This window comes from Amia ocellicauda, chromosome 11 (genome assembly GCF_036373705.1).
Source record: "Amia ocellicauda isolate fAmiCal2 chromosome 11, fAmiCal2.hap1, whole genome shotgun sequence".
NCBI classification, from domain to species: domain Eukaryota; kingdom Metazoa; phylum Chordata; class Actinopteri; order Amiiformes; family Amiidae; genus Amia; species Amia ocellicauda.
Window position 1 is genome coordinate 29,275,589 of NC_089860.1, and position 20,877 is coordinate 29,296,465.

General features: G+C 40.4%; 3 protein-coding genes across 4 annotated transcripts; 1 reads left to right on the forward strand and 2 right to left on the reverse strand.

The window, feature by feature from the left end:
• Positions 1-670: 670 nt before the first annotated feature.
• On the forward strand, positions 671-4,167 carry LOC136763369 (zona pellucida sperm-binding protein 3). Its single transcript, XM_066717331.1, has 8 exons — positions 671-1,364; positions 1,553-1,668; positions 1,753-1,853; positions 2,230-2,404; positions 2,637-2,754; positions 2,823-2,908; positions 3,158-3,246; positions 3,529-4,167. Exons 1-8 carry the CDS (start codon positions 813-815, stop codon positions 3,957-3,959), a joined length of 1,668 nt encoding a protein of 555 aa, XP_066573428.1. The 5' UTR covers positions 671-812; the 3' UTR covers positions 3,960-4,167.
• Positions 4,168-4,695: 528 nt separating this feature from the next.
• LOC136763370 (CD276 antigen) lies at positions 4,696-8,843 on the reverse strand. 2 transcript variants are annotated; one of them, XM_066717333.1, is made up of 5 exons: positions 8,777-8,843; positions 8,126-8,215; positions 7,349-7,696; positions 6,611-6,892; positions 4,696-6,076 (listed from the first exon to the last, which is right to left on the reverse strand). In XM_066717333.1, exons 2-5 carry the CDS (start codon positions 8,193-8,195, stop codon positions 5,898-5,900), a joined length of 879 nt encoding a protein of 292 aa, XP_066573430.1. In that variant the 5' UTR covers positions 8,196-8,215; positions 8,777-8,843; the 3' UTR covers positions 4,696-5,897. The 2 variants fall into 2 exon arrangements, with proteins under 2 accessions (XP_066573430.1, XP_066573429.1); XM_066717332.1 differs by having other exon boundaries at positions 4,696-6,079.
• Positions 8,844-15,158: 6,315 nt separating this feature from the next.
• LOC136763371 (uncharacterized) lies at positions 15,159-18,311 on the reverse strand. Its single transcript, XM_066717334.1, has 9 exons — positions 17,891-18,311; positions 17,682-17,797; positions 17,538-17,581; positions 17,264-17,438; positions 17,057-17,162; positions 16,887-16,972; positions 16,713-16,798; positions 15,350-16,628; positions 15,159-15,260 (listed from the first exon to the last, which is right to left on the reverse strand). Exons 1-8 carry the CDS (start codon positions 18,281-18,283, stop codon positions 15,361-15,363), a joined length of 2,274 nt encoding a protein of 757 aa, XP_066573431.1. The 5' UTR covers positions 18,284-18,311; the 3' UTR covers positions 15,159-15,260; positions 15,350-15,360.
• Between the last annotated feature and the right edge of the window lie 2,566 nt (positions 18,312-20,877).

Below are 20,877 nucleotides of genomic sequence, written 5' to 3' on the forward strand. Positions count from 1 at the left end.
TATTACCTTCTTATATATATATATATTCCTAGCAGACACCCTTATCCAGGCTGACTTTCAATTGGTACAACATATGACATTATTTTTATATTAGTACCCATTTATATAGCTGGGCATTTACTGGAGCAATCTAGTGAGGGTACCTTGCTCAGGGGTACCGCAGCGGTGCCCCCACCTGGGGATTGAGCCACAGCCCTCCACTCCAGGGTCCAGGACCCTGACCACTACCCCACACTGCTGGTTCTCAATCGTGGTGCTGGGGACGCCCTGCCCCGGAGCTTTTTGTTCCAGCTGCGCTCTCAATTACATAACTGAACCGTCAATTGACTTTTTAAATTGTGTAACACAAAATATATTTCAAGTTTCATTTACAGTCTAATACTTAACATTACATCTACTGTTTAAACTGTTTAAATTAATGTAAGAGCTCAGATGAGGCAAGTTATTAGCTAAATTGGGGTTCAATTAGGAACTCAACTAATAAGGAAGTAACTGAGAGCGCAGCTGGAACAAAAACAACAGGGCAGGGCGTCCCAGGACCAGGACTGAGAATCACTGATTATACTGTGGTTAAAAACCCACAGCCTACAGAAGGCCCGAGCCTATCAGCCTGATTACAAATGATCTTAATTAGCATTGATTACATGGATGCATACAAGTAGGCCCGTGTTGCGTGATAGCAATCAACGCCTCAGAAAATGCGCTCCGTCCGCTAATTGAATAGAGGCGCCTTCCAACAAAAGGCCGGTTCCCGGGCGAGGCGCTCTTTATTTCTGCTTTACAGCTGGTGCATCATTAGCTGTTTTTCAAAAATGAATCTAATATCCTGCGCCTACATTGTGCTGGGGATTGCGTATTACCCTGTTGTCGTCGCGCCGTTAAGCAGATTTTATTCCCTGGAAAGCGACTCCTCGGAAGCGGCCGATGCTGCGGGGGGTTTGATCCGTACGATGCACCGCGGCTCAGGCCCCGCGGCCCAGATCCCGCAGAGCCGAAGCCGCGCCCTTCGCTTCCACATTCCCCCGTACGGCATCCCGTTGGTGAACCCTCCCAATCTTTCGGCGATTAAGCCTGTAATTGAGGGTAGCGATGATCCCAAAGCGGACCTACCAGCGGCTATCCGCCGGCTCATGATTCCCCACATCCCGCAAACCACGCCACCTCCAGCAGACGTCCTTCCAGACGTGTCTGTGAATTGCACCGAGGCGGACATGATCGTGCGGGTCAAAAGGGCCTTCTACGGTTTCGGCGCCAAGCCCGAGCAGCTGAGGCTCGGCTCCCACTGCAAGAGCAACGGCGTGGATCAGGACTCGGGCGACCTGCTCTTCACCTACTCTCTCCTTAAGTGTGATAGCATACGCTCGGTGGGTGTAACAGAAAATCTACCAAGAGCAAGTTACGCTGAGGCTGTTCCTCTTCATTGTTAACGGTTTATCCATTTACATGCATGCCTAATCTTCCACTAAGAAAGAGGTCACTACATCTATACTGCCACTGCATAAGTGTAATGCTGCATTCTGCTTTGTAAAAAGTGTACATTCTTGGTTTGAAGATGCCCCCTGGATATCTACTTTACAAAGCCATCCTGCATTACGTGCCCAAACAGAGTCGCAGTCCAATTCGGAGATCTCATCTGGTCAACGTCGACATCGAATGCCGTTATAAAAGGTGAGATGTAGCACCCTGTCCATGCAAACTGAAACCTGCCCAGAGCCTACCTTTGTCATGCAGACCCAACTTTCTTCTTGACAGATACCATCATGTGTATCAGCTTGCTGTACACCCTACCTGGAAGACTCCTTCTTCCAAAGTACTGACAAGTCGAGCTGGATTTGAAATTAAAACTATGAATGGTAGGTGCTGGCTATAATTCTGTATGCACTGCTGTGGGTGGTGCAATTTGAATATTCTGGCTTTGCCAAACCCAAGTGTTGTGGAACAGTCAAAAGGAATGGGTTACTCCACCCAAAGTGTGGTGTAAAATGTCTGCTGCACACTTAAAACTGTCAAATCACACATTGTTTGTTCAAGGACAACAGTGGTGTTTTTTTTTTTTTTTACCAAAGCACAACACAAGTCTCTGTGGGGAAAACCCATTAAAATGTTGTAATGGTCAGTTTTAACGGTTGTCCTTGAACAAAAGCAGAATGTTAAATTTTAATGCATTAGTTCCAAGTGTGGTTGTCTTGGACCAACATCTCTGGTTGTATGTGAACTTGTATACTTTAGCTGCCTGGACTGCCGTATCTGCATCGGATGTGTACAACCTGGGCCAAGCGGTAAACTTCCAGTTGGTTGCCACTCGTTTGGGTCCTCTGGAAAAGGTCTATGTGGAATCCTGTGTTGCTACATTGACTGAAGACCCCACCTCTAAACCTAGCTACACTATAATTGAAAACTTTGGGTAAGTCTGCTGTGCCTGTGGTTTATTTGATTTTTATATATATATATATATTTTTTTAATGATCCCATTGTATTGCTTGACCTAATGGACAGCCTCATGGAAATATTCTCCCAGTGATCAATCTACTTTGGAACTTGTGATTTGTCCTACCCCAGTTAAACCTGGCATATAGGGTTTAAATCTAAAGTTCATTTTTACCTTGTTAGTCACTTTGGTTTCTCTGCTTTCCTAGGTGCATGGTAGACACCAAAACTGAAGGCAGCAACTCCCAGTACGTCTCGCCCAGAACAGATGATACCATCAACTTTTCTGTTGATGCTTTCCAATTTACTGAGAATCCATCTTCTAAGGTTAATACAACTTTACTATGTTTATGTATGTGTAGGTGTATGTGTATTAACTTCTCTTATTTCCCTAGATCATCATTCACTGCAAACTGTTTGTTACAAAAGGAGGTCCCAGCTCTGTTGCCAAGGCCTGCACCTATAACCGGAACACAGAAATGTAATGTAATGGCTTACTTCTCATTGTTTGGGGACTCATGGTCAATGGGGCAATACATCATGTTTTCAGACTTGGAAGCATGACATGGTGTACACCTGTCTGGTGTGGTCTAAACTCCCTGATTTAAATCATGCATTTTCTTTGTTTGGGGTTTTTTTTTTTTTTTTTTTTTTTTTTCTCCCCCCCTCAAAGTGTCTAGACCTTCATGACCACCCCCTCACACCACTCTTGTTTGAAATTACTTCTTAGATGGAAGAATCTTGCACCTGATGATGATGCTCTATGTACTTGTTGTGAAACCACATGTGCAGGTCCAAGATCCAGATCAATTTCTGAAGGTAAGATGGCATTTCCCCCCCTATAGCTTTATTCAGTACTTAATCCTCCACTAATATAATATTGGTAGCCTTGCTTGCTTGCTTAGACCTCCACTACATGCAATATTTTGTATTGTAGTGCACGTTGAGTACAGTACATTTTAGGCTTATTTTAACTTTGTAACTTGTATGATTTGGTAAAATCTGATCACTGTCAGTTGCCCTGGGTCAGGGGAGTAAAAATTCTTCCCAACTGCGTGTTATAAGGCTTGGTGAGGTAATTGGCGCTTGTCTCTCCTATAGGCTTTCAGAGCAGTGCTCCACTAGTAGTTACTGGCCAAAAATCCCAAAGCGAGCCTGACGAGGGCAGCCTTTCTTTGGAAACTGAATCCCTGCCCACCTGGGACACTGAGGATGCCATTTGGTTTAAAGCAAAAGGCGTGCAAGCGGACCTGCCTTCTGGAAACTTCACTGCGACTCCTGTGAACGAGTTGGTGGCGTGGGATGAGGAAGGGAAGGAAGGGGACATGAGGGATTCTTCTCTGGAAGAGGATGTGTCCCAGCAAGAGGAAGAGGACAAGTGGGAGGAATTCCAGGGGGATGAACAACTGGACTCTGGCTCTGAAGAATATGGGGATATTGATCAGTTACTCAGTCCTGAATATGATGGTAGGATTGTAGAAAATGGTTCAGCAGCCCAAATGGAAAAAATCTTTCAAGCCAGGGGCAAGTAAAGGAGCAAGTTTTTTTGTTTTGTTTTGTTTTTCTTTTCTGAAGTCAAGATGCCTAGGTTTGCCTGCGGTTTATGTATATATGGCTAAGAACTATTGCTGCTGAAATGTCAAGGTGTTTTTTGCAGGGACTGATCTGGCTCGGTCAGATTCTTGTATCCCTGCCCTTGGTGGTCTTGATTTTTAAAATAAAAAAAATGCTCATTGGAAATGTTTTGCTCTAATTTGTGGGTATGGGACATCCAACATTAAGTCTAGGTTTCAGATCTATGGACTTGCTGTATGATCCGGGTAGTGCCAAATTCTCGAACTATGGCCTGGTTTTTAAATCTGAATTTCTCCATTGTTTCCCCCACCTTGTTCCGTGGGATGACTTTCCCAGTTCAATATCTGTGAACATCACTCTGCTGTGTGACGGATGCCAATCTATTTTATACCTTTATATGGGCGAAGACGCAATGGAAAACTTATCCCACTACTGTGACGCACACATTCCTCTGTTACTACACCATGGTACAATAAACTATTGCTTATGAGACCAAAACAATGTTTGGGTGTGGTTTCTTACGAAGAATTTCTGTAGTGGAGTTCAAGGTCCTCGTTGCATTCCTTTACCCTGAATGTCATGCCACCAGGAAGCTATGAATTCACTAGTTGTTTTTTGCAGTTAATGATCCTAAAACAGAGTAAGTATTGGTGACAGGGGTGTGATGGTTTAGAGGTTTCTGGAATCCAGGACTGTGCATGTTATGTCTGTATATAATGTGCCCTTGCTTCGAACAGAGGTAAAAACACTGGTACAATTTTTAAATTGGAGAATAAAATGCATTAAATACTACAGTACAGAATACATGTCAACATTTACAACAAACTGCATCTGAGGTGGGAAAAAAAATATTCTGTAGAAAAGGTAACGCAGTAGTAAAAGTCATATTAATCTGTTTTGGCCACCCCTATTTTAGAGTGATATAAATCCAATTACTAGGAATCCTACTTCTATAATTTTTATGTGTTTATCAATGAAGAGTATTCATGGATTTACACAATATCTGGAGCTTCTATGTCTTAGATTGTAGTGCAATATACAACCGAAAAGCAAAACCGATTTTAACAATTACATTTTATAGATCTGCCTAATCAAAGTAAATTTCTTATAACTGGTGTAAGTAATACTGAAACAATAGGTTAAGTAAAAAAATACTAATTTCAGCACACTCACTGCTATTCTAGGCTTGTCTTCAGTTAAAAATAAACCATAAATATTCTCTATATAAAAATATGTATATATTTTTTTTCCTTCCTGAATTCATGAGACAACTGAGGTAGTATTCTAACTTCTGTTTACATCTCATAAGCATGATCAGTTTTTAAAGGTTTAACTATTTTATACCTTCCACACAACATAATAGAAAATATTTTAAATCTGAATGATTCCAGAGGTTTTCAATGACTTGCAGAGGTAAAAAATATTTTGATTAAAACTGGACATTAATATTGATTGATTCATTGCATTACACTAGTTAACCCCATAACAACAATTTGTGTTGCTTTAAACTGGAATGGGTTCCAGTCACTGCCTTTTCTTCATGGGGGCTTAACCTATATAACCTACAAAATATACAAGACAAACATAACTTGAAAGGCATGACACTAAGACAGGACGACTGGATGGATGTAGAATCAACACAAATGTAAATACTTCAATAGCTGCCAATGTTAAATGTTTGTTGGTCCCCTTTACCCTGGATTTCAGAACAATGTTTGATGGGATTTCTTCAGGTACCTCTTAACTATTACAGCAAGTTTTCCAATCAATCTACAGTGTGCCAGGTATGACCCTTGTAAAGCTGCAGATGTGACATCAGAACGATCCGCTCGCTTCACTGTTTTGGAAAGTCACTTGAGGGAAGTTTAAAGATGCTGCTGTGTGTGTTGCTGTTCTCACGTCTTTAGAAAACATGTCTCACATCGTTGTACTGCTGTATCAGCTTGCTTGAAAAAGCACTTTGACATTTTCCTGTATACCACTGAGAACAGGCCAAGGATGACCACAATAAAGAAAAGTACAGGAATGAAGAGCATCCATCTGCATCTCAGGTCCTCAATTGGAAGGTCTTCATCTTCTAAAGGAAAGGTTAAAAATATGTTAGAACTCCAATGTGAAAACAAACTAAAAAGGAAATGAAAACAATTACATAAGGAAATAAAAGCCACTCCCTATTTCACATGAAAACATAACAGCATATTATTTCCAGATGACTTTCCAAGAAAGTGGAACAACTAGGTGGGAGAACATATTGTAAGTAGTATTCAAATTACACCATAGTCATATTTATCTTTTTCTGCCCTTATGTGTCTTTCCGCATCCCTGCACTGACCTGCTGCTGTTATAATAATATTTCTTAGCATATCCAACTTACAATCATTACAATATTTCACATTATTTTTTACATACAATTACGCATTCATACAGCTGGGTTTTTACTGGAGCAATCTAGGTACATCACCTTGCTGTAAGGTACAACAGCAGTGTCCTCCACTTAGAATTCAACCCACAACCCTCCACTCAGGAGTCCAGAGCCCTAACCACAACTCCATGTAGTATGGGAATGAGGCAATAATTAAACAGGTATTGTCAACCATTGTCTAATTACCTGGAATGAGACTGAGCTCCCTTGTGATTTCCTGGTTTAAAGCTTCATTCTTCAGGACAAAGGTGATTGTGGAGTTTGTCCTTCTCTTAATGGCCAGGGAGCTGGACACACTGTACAGTCCGTCTGCATTCTGCTGGTTGCGTGTCAGTGCATGCATGGATATGTCCTCTCCCTTTCCATTCCGCCACTGCACAGTGCAGTCTGGGTAACCTTGCGATGCCAGGGAGAATTCCACATCCTGAGGGGACACCTTGATTTCCAGATGAGGTTCACTGTAGAAAGCTGAAGGAGACCAGAAATATGTAGAATATGAGAACCCTCAAACCCAACCTTCTGTTGATCTGTAATGCACTGCCATTTCAAACTTTTTTGCCATAATTGTTTTCTTGGGAAGTTAAAAGTAAATATTTGTGAAAGACAAAACTGATATTCCCAGGTGTTCATGTGAACCACTTCCTCACACATCTAAGCCACATGGAGATGTAATTCAGAACACATCTGGATTGTAAAAACCTCCACAAGAGTTTTGGTCACATCCAGTGTGTCTGAATTCCATGTCTTCCATAGAAAACCAAGACAAAACTGGATGTAGGCTTCCTGTTCAATCAGGACGTTACTCACCATCCATCTAAGGATTTCAAAACAGAGTGAATTATTTTTCTAATTTTAACACAACATAGGATCTTGTTGTAGTTTGTCAAAAAGGTTTACATCCAAAATGTCATACAATCTCAGTACCTGCAAACATTAGGGGAAATGTTCTTTTCTGGCTTCCCAGCAAGGTGCTGATGGAACAGGTGTAATCTCCTGCATCCTCTGGTCTCACGCCCTCCAGTTTGAGGGAGGCATTTCCCTTCTCCAGCTGGGAGAGGTAGAGGCTGGTCCTGTTGGTGTAGCGTGGGCTCTGCCTGTCCAGCTGGTCATTCCCATAGTAGAAGCTGTGGACGACCTCATTTCCTCTCTGCCACGTGACCACAATCTTCATCAGATTCAAACTTCCATCCACAGTGAAGCTGCAGTCCAGCACCACATAGCGTCCATAGACAGCAACCTGGGGGGTACTGGGAACTCTCACTTCAAACTCAGCTGGAAATAAAGAGAGACATCAAATTAGTTTTACAAGACAATGTATTTGGTGTAGTTTGCATTAAGGAGGCCATATACAATAGTTTTTTCTGTAGTTTATAGACCATCATACTCTTAAAAATCCACCATTTACGATAAATGAACTATTTACAAAGTATTATTATTATTATTATTATTATTATTATTATTATTAATAATAATAATAATAAAAAATATTAATCTTTATAATAGTAGTAATAGTAGTAGGAGTAGTAACAGTCACATATGCATTTGTGATACAAATCTGTCTTTACCCAATTATAATAGTTTAGTCATTGTTTCGATAAATTACACTCCCTGATCTGCACGGTGTCAGGAAAGCTTCTGTATTCTCTTACAAACCAAATTCAAAACAAAGAAACAAACTGAGGAAGAAACAGTTGCACCCACCTGAAAAGGATGATTTGATGAGCAGTAGAGAAACATACCACATCAAAGTAACCATGGACTTTTTGTTCATATCAGTGCTGAGCTATACTCCTGGGAGAAAAACAAATACTATTAATGATGGATTAAAACAATACAAGTACACTACTTCATTATCGTCTTACCGGCTGATAAGCAGGTACCGGCAACAAGGACTTTACAAAATATATATAAATAAATATATATAAAATTGGCATTATTTGAAAGAACAATAGGGCCTACATGGGACATCACTGTAGTCAATCAGTATGATCTCTACGAGGTGAAGCAGCTGTGGATCAGCCTGTCCGCGGATTTTCCACCCAACTGCGCCGCCAGAAATGACCCTCGCCAGTAACAGCACTACGAGCATCATGTCAGATTTTCATTCAATAGAGACATCTGTGTCACTGCAGTCGTTAACCTGTCTGCTGTTCTTATATTATATGTGCCAGTGTGTGCGTTTCCTTACAGCTTATGTCCAAACACAATGAATAAACTATACTTAGACAACCACAAAACCTACTTGATAAACACTATGCCTTTAAATTACTTTCAGTGGAAACGACGGAACAGATTATATATTTACAACGCATAACTACATATATAACACACAGTTAAAATGCTTTCCCTTACCGTATGCAGTGCAGTGTCTTCTCTTGGTGATACAATGTACTTCTGACAGCAGTAGCACTAACTCACTGCGTTTTATTGCAGTGACCGAAACTCATACAACCGGTCTGTCACGCCCACATGACGTAAGCATAATAGTATGTTACCAGAGAAACCAAGTTAGCTACAATCTCTGATTATCGAAGTCTATATATCTATAGAGATATATGTTTTACTTATTATTATTATTATTATTATTATTATTATTATTATTATTATATAAGCCAAATAATATGAGACACATTCTTCAGACTGTACAATGCACTAGTTAGAGCTCATCTGGATACTGTGGACAGTTCTGGGCTCCACACTTCAAGAAAGATATCGCTGCTCTAGAGGCAGTTCAGAGGAGAGCAACCAGACTTATTCCAGGTCTGAAGGGAATGTCCTACTGAGAGACTGAGGACCTGAACCTTTTCACCCTGGAACAGAGGAGACTACGTGGGGACTTGATCCAAGTCTTCAAAATCATGAAAGGCATCGGCCACATCAAACCAGAGGAGCTTTTCCACATCAGCAGGGACACACGCACCTGGGACACAAATGGAAATTGGGCTTCAAGGCATTCAAGACAAAAAACAGGAGACACTTCTTCACAGAGAGAGTAGTCTCAATCTGGATCAAACTCCCCAGCGATGTGGCTGAAATTTGGGAATATTTAAAAACAGGCTGGATAGGATCCTTGGATCACTCAGTTATTAATGGACACCAAACAAGCACGATGGGTCGAATGGCCTCCTCTCGATTGTAAACTTTCTTATGTTCTTATATTCATCAAGGAATAAAAAACATTACATAGTGAATGACAAAACTATACAGCAAGTATTTATTTTATATGATATACAGGCCTACTGCACTTTATAGTCATCAATTAATTAGTAATTAATGAGTCTGTGGTCTTAAAATACACACTTTTTCTAGATTCCACCTCACAATTCACTGTAATGTGTAGAAGGGTTTTCTTATAATCACAAATGAGTTATTTATTGGTAATGTCGTATAATGTAGTGTACATGTTGTAGCCTTATACTGAATGTGATTTAAAAAAAAATAGGTTGACTACAGGTGTATATGGCTTACTGTACAGTGGGTGCCCATTCATCATAATATGTCAAATATTATGAAAGAGAGAAGAAAAAAAACACACTGGTAATAGTGAATACATGCATACATAATACTGTTTTCTCTTTTATCTTTTTAGTCAGTAACTCAAGTACAATTATCTGTTTTCAAGGTCTTTGTTATTAACATATATATTATTTTCTGTTTTGTATTTGTAATTGCTTTAAAACAATGGGGAAAAGTCCAAGGGTTGATGAATACTTTTGAGAGCCACTGTATATATATAACTATATGACGGTTTTCATTAGAAAGCCTCTTCCACATAATAGTAAATAAAGCACATACCTGACTGAGTGAACAAGTTAAAGCATGTCTACCTCTGGTAGCAGTTTGTGCCTCAGCTGTGTCATGAATAGAATAAGGTGACACCACAACAGATTAAACACCATAAAATACCAACAAGTAAAATACCTACTGCAATTACTGACATTATAGGGTTAATGTATCCATCTTGACCCTTATTAAAGATCAATATTAAATCAGTTACATTATTGCAAACCTAAGTGTACAATCCATTTCATTAGCAACACTGCAGAATGTGATGATACACAGCGTAAACTGGCAGGGGTTGTATACAAATGCATTGAAACTCATCCTTCTGTAATACATAAGCCTTACCAACCCTAACCCCATCATATTATTAAGAAATACATATCTAGACAGAAAAAAATGTAAGAGAGAAAAGCATACTATAATATGTAGTAATAAAGTAAAACCAAAATTGCTAGCATTTGAATAAAATTATAATTAATATATTATGTACATTCTTGTTAGGAATACTTTATCGATTTAATCACAGGGGATAAAAAAAAAGTATTTTGATTGTATCCTGGAAAACATGGAACTTTGTTGATCAGGTCAGACTCAATGTGGCGAGATATTTGATTAGAGATGGCAGTTTGTCAAAACAGTCCTCTGTGAAATAAACTAGAGCATGGAGCTGGCATAAAATTGCAGCAAGTTTACCTTACTTGCCTAATCCATTCAGTTCTGTCTGGTGGAAATTTCAACAAGCTTATACAATTAGAGGTCACATTGGAACAACCTGCAACAATAACATTTAGGCACATCTGAATTTGACTTAAATATGTTCAAATAGTTCTGAGGAGTACATCAATTTGCTATACGTAGAGATGTACAATGAGAGTACTTTCTTGGCACACTTTAGGCCCCTTAGTGCCAATTGGGCATCGTTGAAATGCCACGGCCTACCTGAGCATTGTTTCTGACCATGTCCATCCCTTTATGACCACCATGTACCCATCCTCTGATGGCTACTTCCAGCAGGATAATGCACCATGTCACAAAGGTCGAATCATTTCAAATTGGTTTCTTGAACATGACAATGAGTTCACTGTACTAAACTGGCCCCCACAGTCACCAGATCTCAACCCAATAGAGCATCTTTGGGATGTGGTGGAACGGGAGCTTCGTGCCCTGGATGTGCATCCCACAAATCTCCATCAACTGCAAGATGCTGTCCTATCAATATGGGCCAACATTTCTAAAGAATACTTTCAGCACCTTGTTGAATCAATGCCACGTAGAATTAAGGCAGTTCTGAAGGCGAAAGGGGGTCAAACACAGTATTAGTATGGTGTTCCTAATAATCCTTTAGGTGAGTGTATATATATATATATATATATATATATATGCAATGTTTATATTTACACATATACAACAAATAAATATTTCTTCCAATTCAGTTTGTGATGGTTATTGGAGATTCCCACCTGAGGAGTCTTTGACGATGTGAATATTTGTATTTTGTCAAATTCTATTCACTATTGCAGATAATGCAATTATTAGAGGGTAGGCTGAGGCAAATTGAAAGAAATTAACACATATATGTTTAGCTTTTTGGCAGGATTTTGCAAGTCTAAATCTGAATTTTCTAACAAGATGCAAAGTCAATTGGTAATTAAGCTAGTTTTAATAAATTAGTCAAATGTAAACTGCGACTTTGACATGTTTGTGACATACATTAATAATAATTGTAATATGGTCACTTAAAAAAAAAAACCATCAGCTGTTAATCGCTCAGGTAAGTAATAGTTATTGTATCTGTACTGCAAACTGCTGCCAATTGTTGTCATGCACTGCAGTTAAACTTGCAGACGTGCGATCATATTATATTATGTCCAGGTGATCACATTTTAATTGCTTTTTTTAAAGACCTTTTAAAGATACAAACTTGTTAGATTGTGAAGCATGCAACCAGGCGATTAGTGCTTCAGAAGAAACGTTAATTATGTTTATGATTTGAATGTTTTGATCATCGATCAAATGCAACCATTATGGTAAAGCAGACACCATTTAATTTTAGATGTGGCATTATTGTTTTAAAAGAGAAAGGAACAGGTCTCCGAATGCTAAATGAAATGTTCAAAGTAAACCGTATTGAAATAAAATATTGTATATGCCTGTATCTGTGAGTATGCAGTTGCAAAACTACTAAGGATAGCATCTCTTGCTTTATATACTGTGGTATTGCACACCAGAAGCATAAATTGCAAGAGTGTTTATCTTTTTACCCTCTTATAGTTCCACTCTACCATACTTAATAGTATTTTGAAATTAACATTATCAAATATTACTTAAACATTAATAATTTAATAAGTATTGTTAAGATAACATTTCTAAGTAGTTTTGTTTCCGATACCTGCAGTTGTAATCTATTTATGTTTAACAAAATGTACACAAAATTAACAGTAGAACAATTAAAATCTTTGTATACAGAACAATGTATAAGTCAGCCTGTCAGGCTTCATTATTTCTGATCTTTTGTTTCAGATACTATGTGTTTTGTGGTGAACAGATTCTGTTCTGTTCAAACCTGTGGCTCATCCAGTGCTGCTGAAACTCACCAACCACCCCACCAAGAAGGAAGTCCCTCATGCTCTGACCCACCCTGCTCAGTGTACTAACACAGTATTTTCATCAATTTTCAAATAAATTATTACACTTCAACCTTGTTGTGTATACTTTATTTTGGCACAGAACACATGAACACATTTCTGGCACTCATGTCATTTTCTGAATAAAACAAAACAGTTTTATGAACATGATTTGTTTAGGTATTCAAGGACTACAGACAAGATGCTTAAAAATGGTAATATGGAATCATAAAATGAATTAATCTAGAAACCTAGAAATACATTCTACTTATAATCAATAGAAAATTTAATAAGGAAAGCATGTTGTACATTAAATCTATTCATACTTGCTTTTTGAAATCTTTGACTTGCAATAAAATGTTTTAAAACAGTGCATTTCAGAGCCTGTGGCTCTTAAAGACCAGAGGTGAGGATCATCTACATGAACCCAAATCCTGGGGAATTCTGTTTTCTGCAATGCATGTTAATCTTAAATGAAGTGAAGGTATCTAATAATATATCCATAGGTGTTGGACTTTGGGAACTCTGAACTACTTGATTTATTATATGGAAGGCTGTGGCTGAATTCCTGACAGCGGTAGTGATCTCAGCACTGATGTAATCATCATGACATTTGCCACATTGACTGCAAAATTAATTTGCTGTCTCAATAGGTTTTATTTTTACCACAACGGACAATACATTTTAATATGAAAAAAAACAATATTCACATCTCACGTCTTCAATTATTATTAATCCAAGGGTTCCGGCCTCAGCGAGAATCAAACACGGGTTTGCCACATTGCAGCGACCTCACTCCAGACCCCGGCCTCACTGAGGCCTCCAACTCGCTGCACTAATAGAATGTACAGTTCGTTAGAGTGGACCAGGAAAAGTGATTCACCATATACTTCATTTTAATTTGCTTCTGTCCGTAATTTCACATTGCCAACTGTCTTTGTTTATGTATTAATTTCTTTCAATTACCCTCTAATAATTACATTATCTGCATTAGTGAATAGAATTTGACAAAATACAAATATTACACATTATTCAAATCTTCAAAGATAAATATTACTCACCATACGCTTCCAAGTGCTCCGGTCCAAGCAGTTCCTTCCGCTCCACAATGATTGACATGTTTTTCCTCCAATCAGAAGCATTACAGCATTGCCTATGTAACCTCCCTTTCCAGTTTAGAGTTAATGTTGTGTTTTTCACTTTTGTGAATTTGTTTTTCCTTTGTGTTAATTTGTTTTTTTATTTTTGTTGTGGATTCTTTTTATTAATTTATTTTCCTTGTTTGTTTTGTACTTTTTTTACAAATGTAGATGAGAATGTGCAGTCGTACATTAATTAAAAATATTTTTTTCCACATGTGCAGCATCTGTTCTGCTGAGATTTGCACAATTACACAGATCAAGTTTGTCCTATGTTGAGTGAACCAGAGAATGAAACCCATACCCAAACAAGAGCACAGCTTGCACCTTTAAATTAAATAAAGTGGCATCCATCCAATCCAGACTCTCAAACACCCACAGCTGCATGGAGACCGATTGTTGGCATGTTAAATTTAACAATCGCAGACAACTAAGTACAAGACTTTTTTTTTTTAAATATACTCGTGTACACCTGTTGGATGTCTTTCTTCCAATCAAGACCCTAGCACAGTGGTTCTCACACCTGGCCCTCAGGACTCCATGCTCTGCTTTTTTTGTTGTTGTTGTAGCAGCCATGGTCTCAATTACTAGTAGAGTACTTAATAAAACTCACAACTAATAATTTACCTAAAATTAGATCTTAACATTTTAAAGCTCAGGTCAATTATGACACTAGAGAGAACTTAATATCCAACTTGTAAGCTACACAACTAAAGTCAAATGAAGCAAATTCATTAAATTAAGTAATGGAGAGCTCCATTAGAACAATAAGCACCAGGGCATAGGGGATTGAGGACTAGTGCTTTAGGAAGTAGTGGGAAGGGCCTCTGCCTGAGAAAACTGGGATTTAAAAAATAAAAATAAACCCACACCACTCCACTGTGAATATAAACTATAGAATGTATGGATACCCCTATATTTAAGTAGTAAAGCTAGTAGGAATTAATCAGGACACCAGTTTTCACACTCCGCTGTGGAGGACAAGATCACCTTGGACATAGGCACCAGTCACAAAGCTAAAAGGAAAGTGTATAGGCAGCAATTTAACCATTGCCCATCAATGGAGGACTCTGTACCAGAACCCTTTTAAGTTATACAAGCATAAGATGTTGTATTTAGGCCAATAGGCACATCCTCAGCAGGAGCTTTCTAGGGTTGAAGCAGTTAAAAGAACCACAGAGCCATTCATTAAGCTCAAAACAGCTTTATTGATTTTCCAAAGAACAATGCATCCATCCATCCATCCATCCAGGCCCCCAGATCATGGTAACAGACAAGCACCCCTCATTCCTGTGAAGAAAGCACAGAAGCCACATTACTGAAGACCCATAAGAGAAGGTCCCAACTTGTTCAGAATCAAACTACAGAGCGCAGATTACCTTATAGGAGCTCATGGTACCGATTGAAGGGAAAGGTCCCCTTGAGCATCAAGGGTAATCCTTGCAGATTGGGACACATTACTTTTAGAACCCTTCAGCTGCAGAGAGCCCCTTCCATGTGCAGATACTTCCAGCATGGAGATCTTGGTACCAGATGCTTCCCTTTGATTATCCACCTGGCTTGCATCATCTGATGGTAGGTGGTTGACAGTCTCAACTTTAGTTTCCTCATTTAGGGACTCTACTGCTGGTTCATCATACTGCACCTCCTCATGCAGCCACTCGCACTCTTCTTTATGTTCATGCTCCCCCTCATGTTCTCCGTGCTCATCATAGTCCTCATGCTCCCCCTCATGTTCTCCATGCTCATGTTGCCCCTCATGTTCTCCATGCCCTTCATAGTCCTCATGCTCCCTCTCATGTTCTCCATGGTCCTCATGTTCTTGGTGCTCTTCGTGCTCTTCATGGTCCCCCTCATGTTCATGGTGCTCTTCATACTCCCTCTCATGTTCTCCATGCTCCTCATGTTCTTGGTGCTCTTCGTGCTCTTCATGGTCCCCCTCATGTTCATGGTGCTCTTCATACTCCCCCTCATGTTCTCCATGCTCCTCATGTTCTTGGTGCTCTTCGTGCTCTTCATGGTCCCCCTCATGTTCATGGTGCTCTTCATACTCCCCCTCATGTTCTCCATGCTCCTCATGTTCTTGGTGCTCTTCATGGTCCCCCTCATGTTCCCATTCATGCTCTTGGTGCTCTTCATACTCCCCCTCATGTTCTCCATGCTCCTCATGTTCTTGGTGCTCTTCGTGCTCTTCATGGTCCCCCTCATGTTCATGGTGCTCTTCATACTCCCCCTCATGTTCTCCATGCTCCTCATGCTCTTCATACTCCCCCTCATGTTCTCCATGCTCCTCATGCTCTTCATACTCCCCCTCATGTTCTCCATGCTCCTCATGCTCTTGGTGCTCTTTGTGCTCCCCCTCATGTTCTTCGTGCTCCTCATGGTCTCCATTCTCTTCATACGCTCCCTCATGTTCTTCGTGCTCTCCATTCTCCCCCTCATATTCTCCATGCTCTTCATACTCTTCATGCTCCCCCTCATGGTCATTTTCATGATCTTCCTCCTCCTCATAAGCCCTTTCAGAACGATCATACTCATCCTGCAGGTAGGCAGCATCGCCTCCTTTAACCTGAAACCAGAGGAGGTCAGCATCCTTGGTGGGAGAAGTCCTCTTTGCAGTGCCTTCCTGGATGAATATAGGACCAGTGCTCTTAACATCTAGAAGACAGATGCATTTACAATTAATAAAAGGCACTGCATCATGTGGTGGTATAGCCCAACAGACATTCTGGTCAGCTGTACCTGTAGTTATGGAGGTCAGGAGTGGAGCAGTACAGTTGGACTCACAGCAGTCACAGACACCATCCACAAGCTCAAGGCCTTCCCATCTAGAGAAGAGAAGGTAAATCTGGAGAGAGAAGCCAGAAGGGTAGGGAGTATAGGGGTCAGGGCCAAGGCCATGATAAGCAGGCTTACCTTTGCTTGGTGGCATCAAAATTACAAGATTTTGTATGCACAGTTGTTCCCTGGATGCAGAGGAACAGGACACAGTGGACGTAGATCTTGGAAAGGAGGGAGGAATAAATGTTAGACCAGGTCGCAGAGAGGACAGGTTCAGCCCCTCCAAACACAAGCTGGCTTACTACCTTGGACACAAGATTGAGCTCCCTTGCATCAATGGCAAAGTTGATGACACCATCTGCTCTGGGTTGATGAAACTTGGAACTGGCTCCCAGCTTGTGGTTCATGCAGCTAGTGACAAACATTTCAGTACAGGAGCAGCCCACATTATGGTCCCCCTGAAATGGCTTCGGGAATTTTGTGGCAGGCCATTCACTAGCAATAGGTCTTACCCATAGTTGTCGATCATCATGTACTGTGGGAATGATTGAGGGTTTTCAGACAGGGTTGCATAACAGGAGCCAATGAACAGCTGCTCTCCTTCAGTGTTTGGATACCCTCTGGCTTGGAAGTGGAGGAGATCACCAGTGCTATACACATTTGTGAGGGAGCTCGCAGTCCAGGCAGCTGTTGAGAGACTCCAGATTAGGCCCAAAATTGTTTGGTACAGGAAGTAGGAGCAATTTATGTGGGGGGGGGGGGAAAATAAATATATAAAATACATACAATTCATGAGCTGCAGACTGAATACACTCCCATCGTACCAGTCACTGCAAATGACAGAAGGCCATCAGTGAAGATGCCAAGCAGTCAAATATGGTCTGCATGCACTGGAGCGAACTGTGGTCACAGACACTAGGCAAGGCTTACCTCTTATAGCTACATTCAATTTCAACATTAATGCGGGGTACCCCACCCACTTTCCCAGATCGCTGACTGGGAATATAGTAAAGGATGTTTCTGTAGATTGTGTACCCTGGGATGATCTGCAGAGAAAACCACAATTCAGAGATCAAACCTTGAACCATTACATTGTTGCCAAGGCCATTATTAAAAAAATAAAACCACACGGACATTACCATCCTCTGGCTGTCACAGTCCTGAAGGTTGTAGCTGAACAATAGTTCACCAGTGATCAAATCCACACTGTTATTGCCACAGCTTGGGCCCAGTGTTAGCCGAGCATCATGGAAACCAAAGCCATAGAAGTTATTTTTGATTCTCACAACCAGAGCAGTCTCCCCACAGGTCACAGAAACCTCCTGATGAAGCTGTGCACCAGACTTCAGAGCAGCATCTGCCATTTGGCTTGAATCAGGTCTTGTGGACAGGGAGATCACATTAGGCTCTTCAGATGGCTTATCTAAGAGCAACTCACTCTGCTGGCTAGATTTCCCTTGAAAGCCTTCACTGGAAAGGATTGAAAAGGCCCAAGTCCCTGCAAAACAGAGACAAAACAAAAACACCCTCATTGCAACAAATCAGCAAAGCAGCCCTACAATAGAAAAAGTAAAGAAACTCAATGACTTTCAGAAAGGCCTGTCTCCATTTTATATGAGGGGAAATCAACGCTTCATGCGATCATAGGTCACACTAATTTACCTCACATAATTGTTTTCTGGTGTGTTCTGGCTTTGCCTGGCAAATGAATAGCTAAGGATTAACCATGGGAGGATTTCAGGTGGGAAGAAGTGTTAATGAAAGGAATGGCAACATTGGCTGCGGCAATGATTCCAAGCAGCTGTTTGACTACCCTAGGCTTGGTTATTAATAGCTACTAATTATGAAATTGGTTACAGATGACAATGTCTAAAGGTGTGCAGATCACCAGCACGATACTGCCAGATACTGGTATCTCTTTTATGCCACTCAATCAATATAGTACAGAGATCTCCAGTCTTCATAGAGAGATAAAACATGTTTTGTTTTGTGTTTTTGTGACACAAGCTTTCAGTTAATTAATTTGTTAGGAATAACATGCCATAAAACAGCTACACAACCTGATAGATTAGAGCTTTGTAGGATCTGGTTAGAAGACCTTGGTTTGACTAAGCATTATCGGTTTGATAAGCATTGTGATTGAATTCCAAGCTGGAAGAAAAACACTGATTGTTACCCTATTCTGCTTACTTAATCGAAGAACTACCACTATTCTATTAGTGAGGCAATTTGTTATTGCTCCATTCCGCTCTCACAAATGTGTGTGTGTGTGTGTGTGTGTGTGTGTGGTGGGGTGTGAATTGATAAATACTAGGCAGGGGGCCAGGAGGCATGAAATGGATTATGGAATCAAATTACTATTTTCACATATTCTGAAGCAGGAACAAGCAAGATTTCATGGTGCTATATTACACAGACCACCAGTGTGGGGTAGTGGTTAGGGCTCTGGGCTCTGGGGGAGAGGGCTTTGGGTTCAATCCCAGGTGGTGGATGATGCTGTTGTACTCTGGAGCAGTGTACTTAAATTACTCCATTATGTAAATAATACAGTGGATAAGTGTCTGCTGAGAAATGTGATAATTTACACTCCAAAGTGAAAATAAGTTATATGCTAACTCCCACTGAACACTTCAAAAGCAAAGTTTCGCGTTAAAAGAAAACACACTGCACAACCTTAAATATATGTAGGTATGGGCTCCAAATATCAGTTATAATGATATATATATATATTACATATACACACCAATCAGCCATAATATTATGACCACCTGCCTAATATCTCCAGATTTGTACGTCAATCATACACTGGGATATACACTCACCTAAAGGATTATTAGGAACACCATACTAATACTGTGTTTGACCCCCTTTCGCCTTCAGAACTGCCTTAATTCTACGTGGCATTGATTCAACAAGGTGCTGAAAGCATTCTTTAGAAATGTTGGCCCATATTGATAGGATAGCATCTTGCAGTTGATGGAGATTTGTGGGATGCACATCCAGGGCACGAAGCTCCCGTTCCACCACATCTCAAAGATGCTCTATTGGGTTGAGATCTGGTGACTGTGGGGGCCAGTTTAGTACAGTGAACTCATTGTCATGTTCAAGAAACCAATTTGAAATGATTCGACCTTTGTGACATGGTGCATTATCCTGCTGGAAGTAGCCATCAGAGGATGGGTACATGGTGGTCATAAAGGGATGGACATGGTCAGAAACAATGCTCAGGTAGGCCGTGGCATTTCAACGATGCCCAATTGGCACTAAGGGGCCTAAAGTGTGCCAAGAAAACATCCCCCACACCATTACACCACCACCACCAGCCTGCACAGTGGTAACAAGGCATGATGGATCCATGTTCTCATTCTGTTTACTCCAAATTCTGACTCTACCATCTGAATGTCTCAACAGAAATCGAGACTCATCAGACCAGGCAACATTTTTCCAGTCTTCAACTGTCCAATTTTGGTGAGCTTGTGCAAATTGTAGCCTCTTTTTCCTATTTGTAGTGGAGATGAGTGGTACCCGGTGGGGTCTTCTGCTGTTGTAGCCCTTCTGCCTCAAGGTTGTACGTGTTGAGGCTTCACAAATGCTTTGCTGCATACCTCGGTTGTAACAAGTGGTTATTTCAGTCAAAGTTGCTCTTCTATCAGCTTGAATCAGTCGGCCCATTCTCCTCTGACCTCTAGCATCAACAAGGAATTTTCGCCCACAGGACTGCCGCATACTGGATTGTGAAATACTCAGACTGGCCCGTCTGGCACCAACAACCATGCCACGCTCAAAATTGCTTAAATCATCTTTCTTTCCCATTCAGACATTCAGTTTGGAGTTCAGGAGATTGTCTTGACCAGGACCACACCCCTAAATGCATTGAAGCAACTGCCATGTGATTGGTTGGTTAGATAATTGCATTAATGAGAAATTGAACAGGTGTTCCTAATAATCCTTTAGGTGAGTGTACAGCTCTGGAAAAATTAAGACACCACTCCAAGTTCAAAATTCAATGTTAAGTGGTCTCTTAATTTTTTCCAGAGCTATATATATACACCGATCAGCCATAACATTATGACCACCTGCCTAATATTGTGTAGGTCCCGCTTTTGCCGCCAAAACAGCCCTGACC

Excerpts from the sequence above, each read along its gene's own strand:
- LOC136763369 (XM_066717331.1), top strand. The coding sequence starts at position 813 with ATGAATCTAATATCCTGCGCCTACATTGTGCTGGGGATTGCGTATTAC. Across the intron at positions 1,365-1,552 it reads AGTGTGATAGCATACGCTCG|ATGCCCCCTGGATATCTACT; the intron begins GTGGGTGTAACA and ends CTTGGTTTGAAG. Across the intron at positions 2,405-2,636 it reads ACTATAATTGAAAACTTTGG|GTGCATGGTAGACACCAAAA; the intron begins GTAAGTCTGCTG and ends CTGCTTTCCTAG.
- LOC136763370 (XM_066717332.1), bottom strand. The coding sequence starts at position 8,195 with ATGAACAAAAAGTCCATGGTTACTTTGATGTGGTATGTTTCTCTACTG. Across the intron at positions 6,893-7,348 it reads ATTTCCCCTAATGTTTGCAG|CTTTCTACAGTGAACCTCAT; the intron begins GTACTGAGATTG and ends GGTCTCCTTCAG. Across the intron at positions 6,080-6,610 it reads GGAGCTCAGTCTCATTCCAG|AAGATGAAGACCTTCCAATT; the intron begins GTAATTAGACAA and ends CCTTTCCTTTAG.
- LOC136763371 (XM_066717334.1), bottom strand. The coding sequence starts at position 18,283 with ATGAGGGTGTTTTTGTTTTGTCTCTGTTTTGCAGGGACTTGGGCCTTT. Across the intron at positions 17,439-17,537 it reads CAGTCTGCAGCTCATGAATT|CTGCCTGGACTGCGAGCTCC; the intron begins GTATGTATTTTA and ends GTCTCTCAACAG. Across the intron at positions 16,799-16,886 it reads TTTGATGCCACCAAGCAAAG|ATGGGAAGGCCTTGAGCTTG; the intron begins GTAAGCCTGCTT and ends TCTCTTCTCTAG.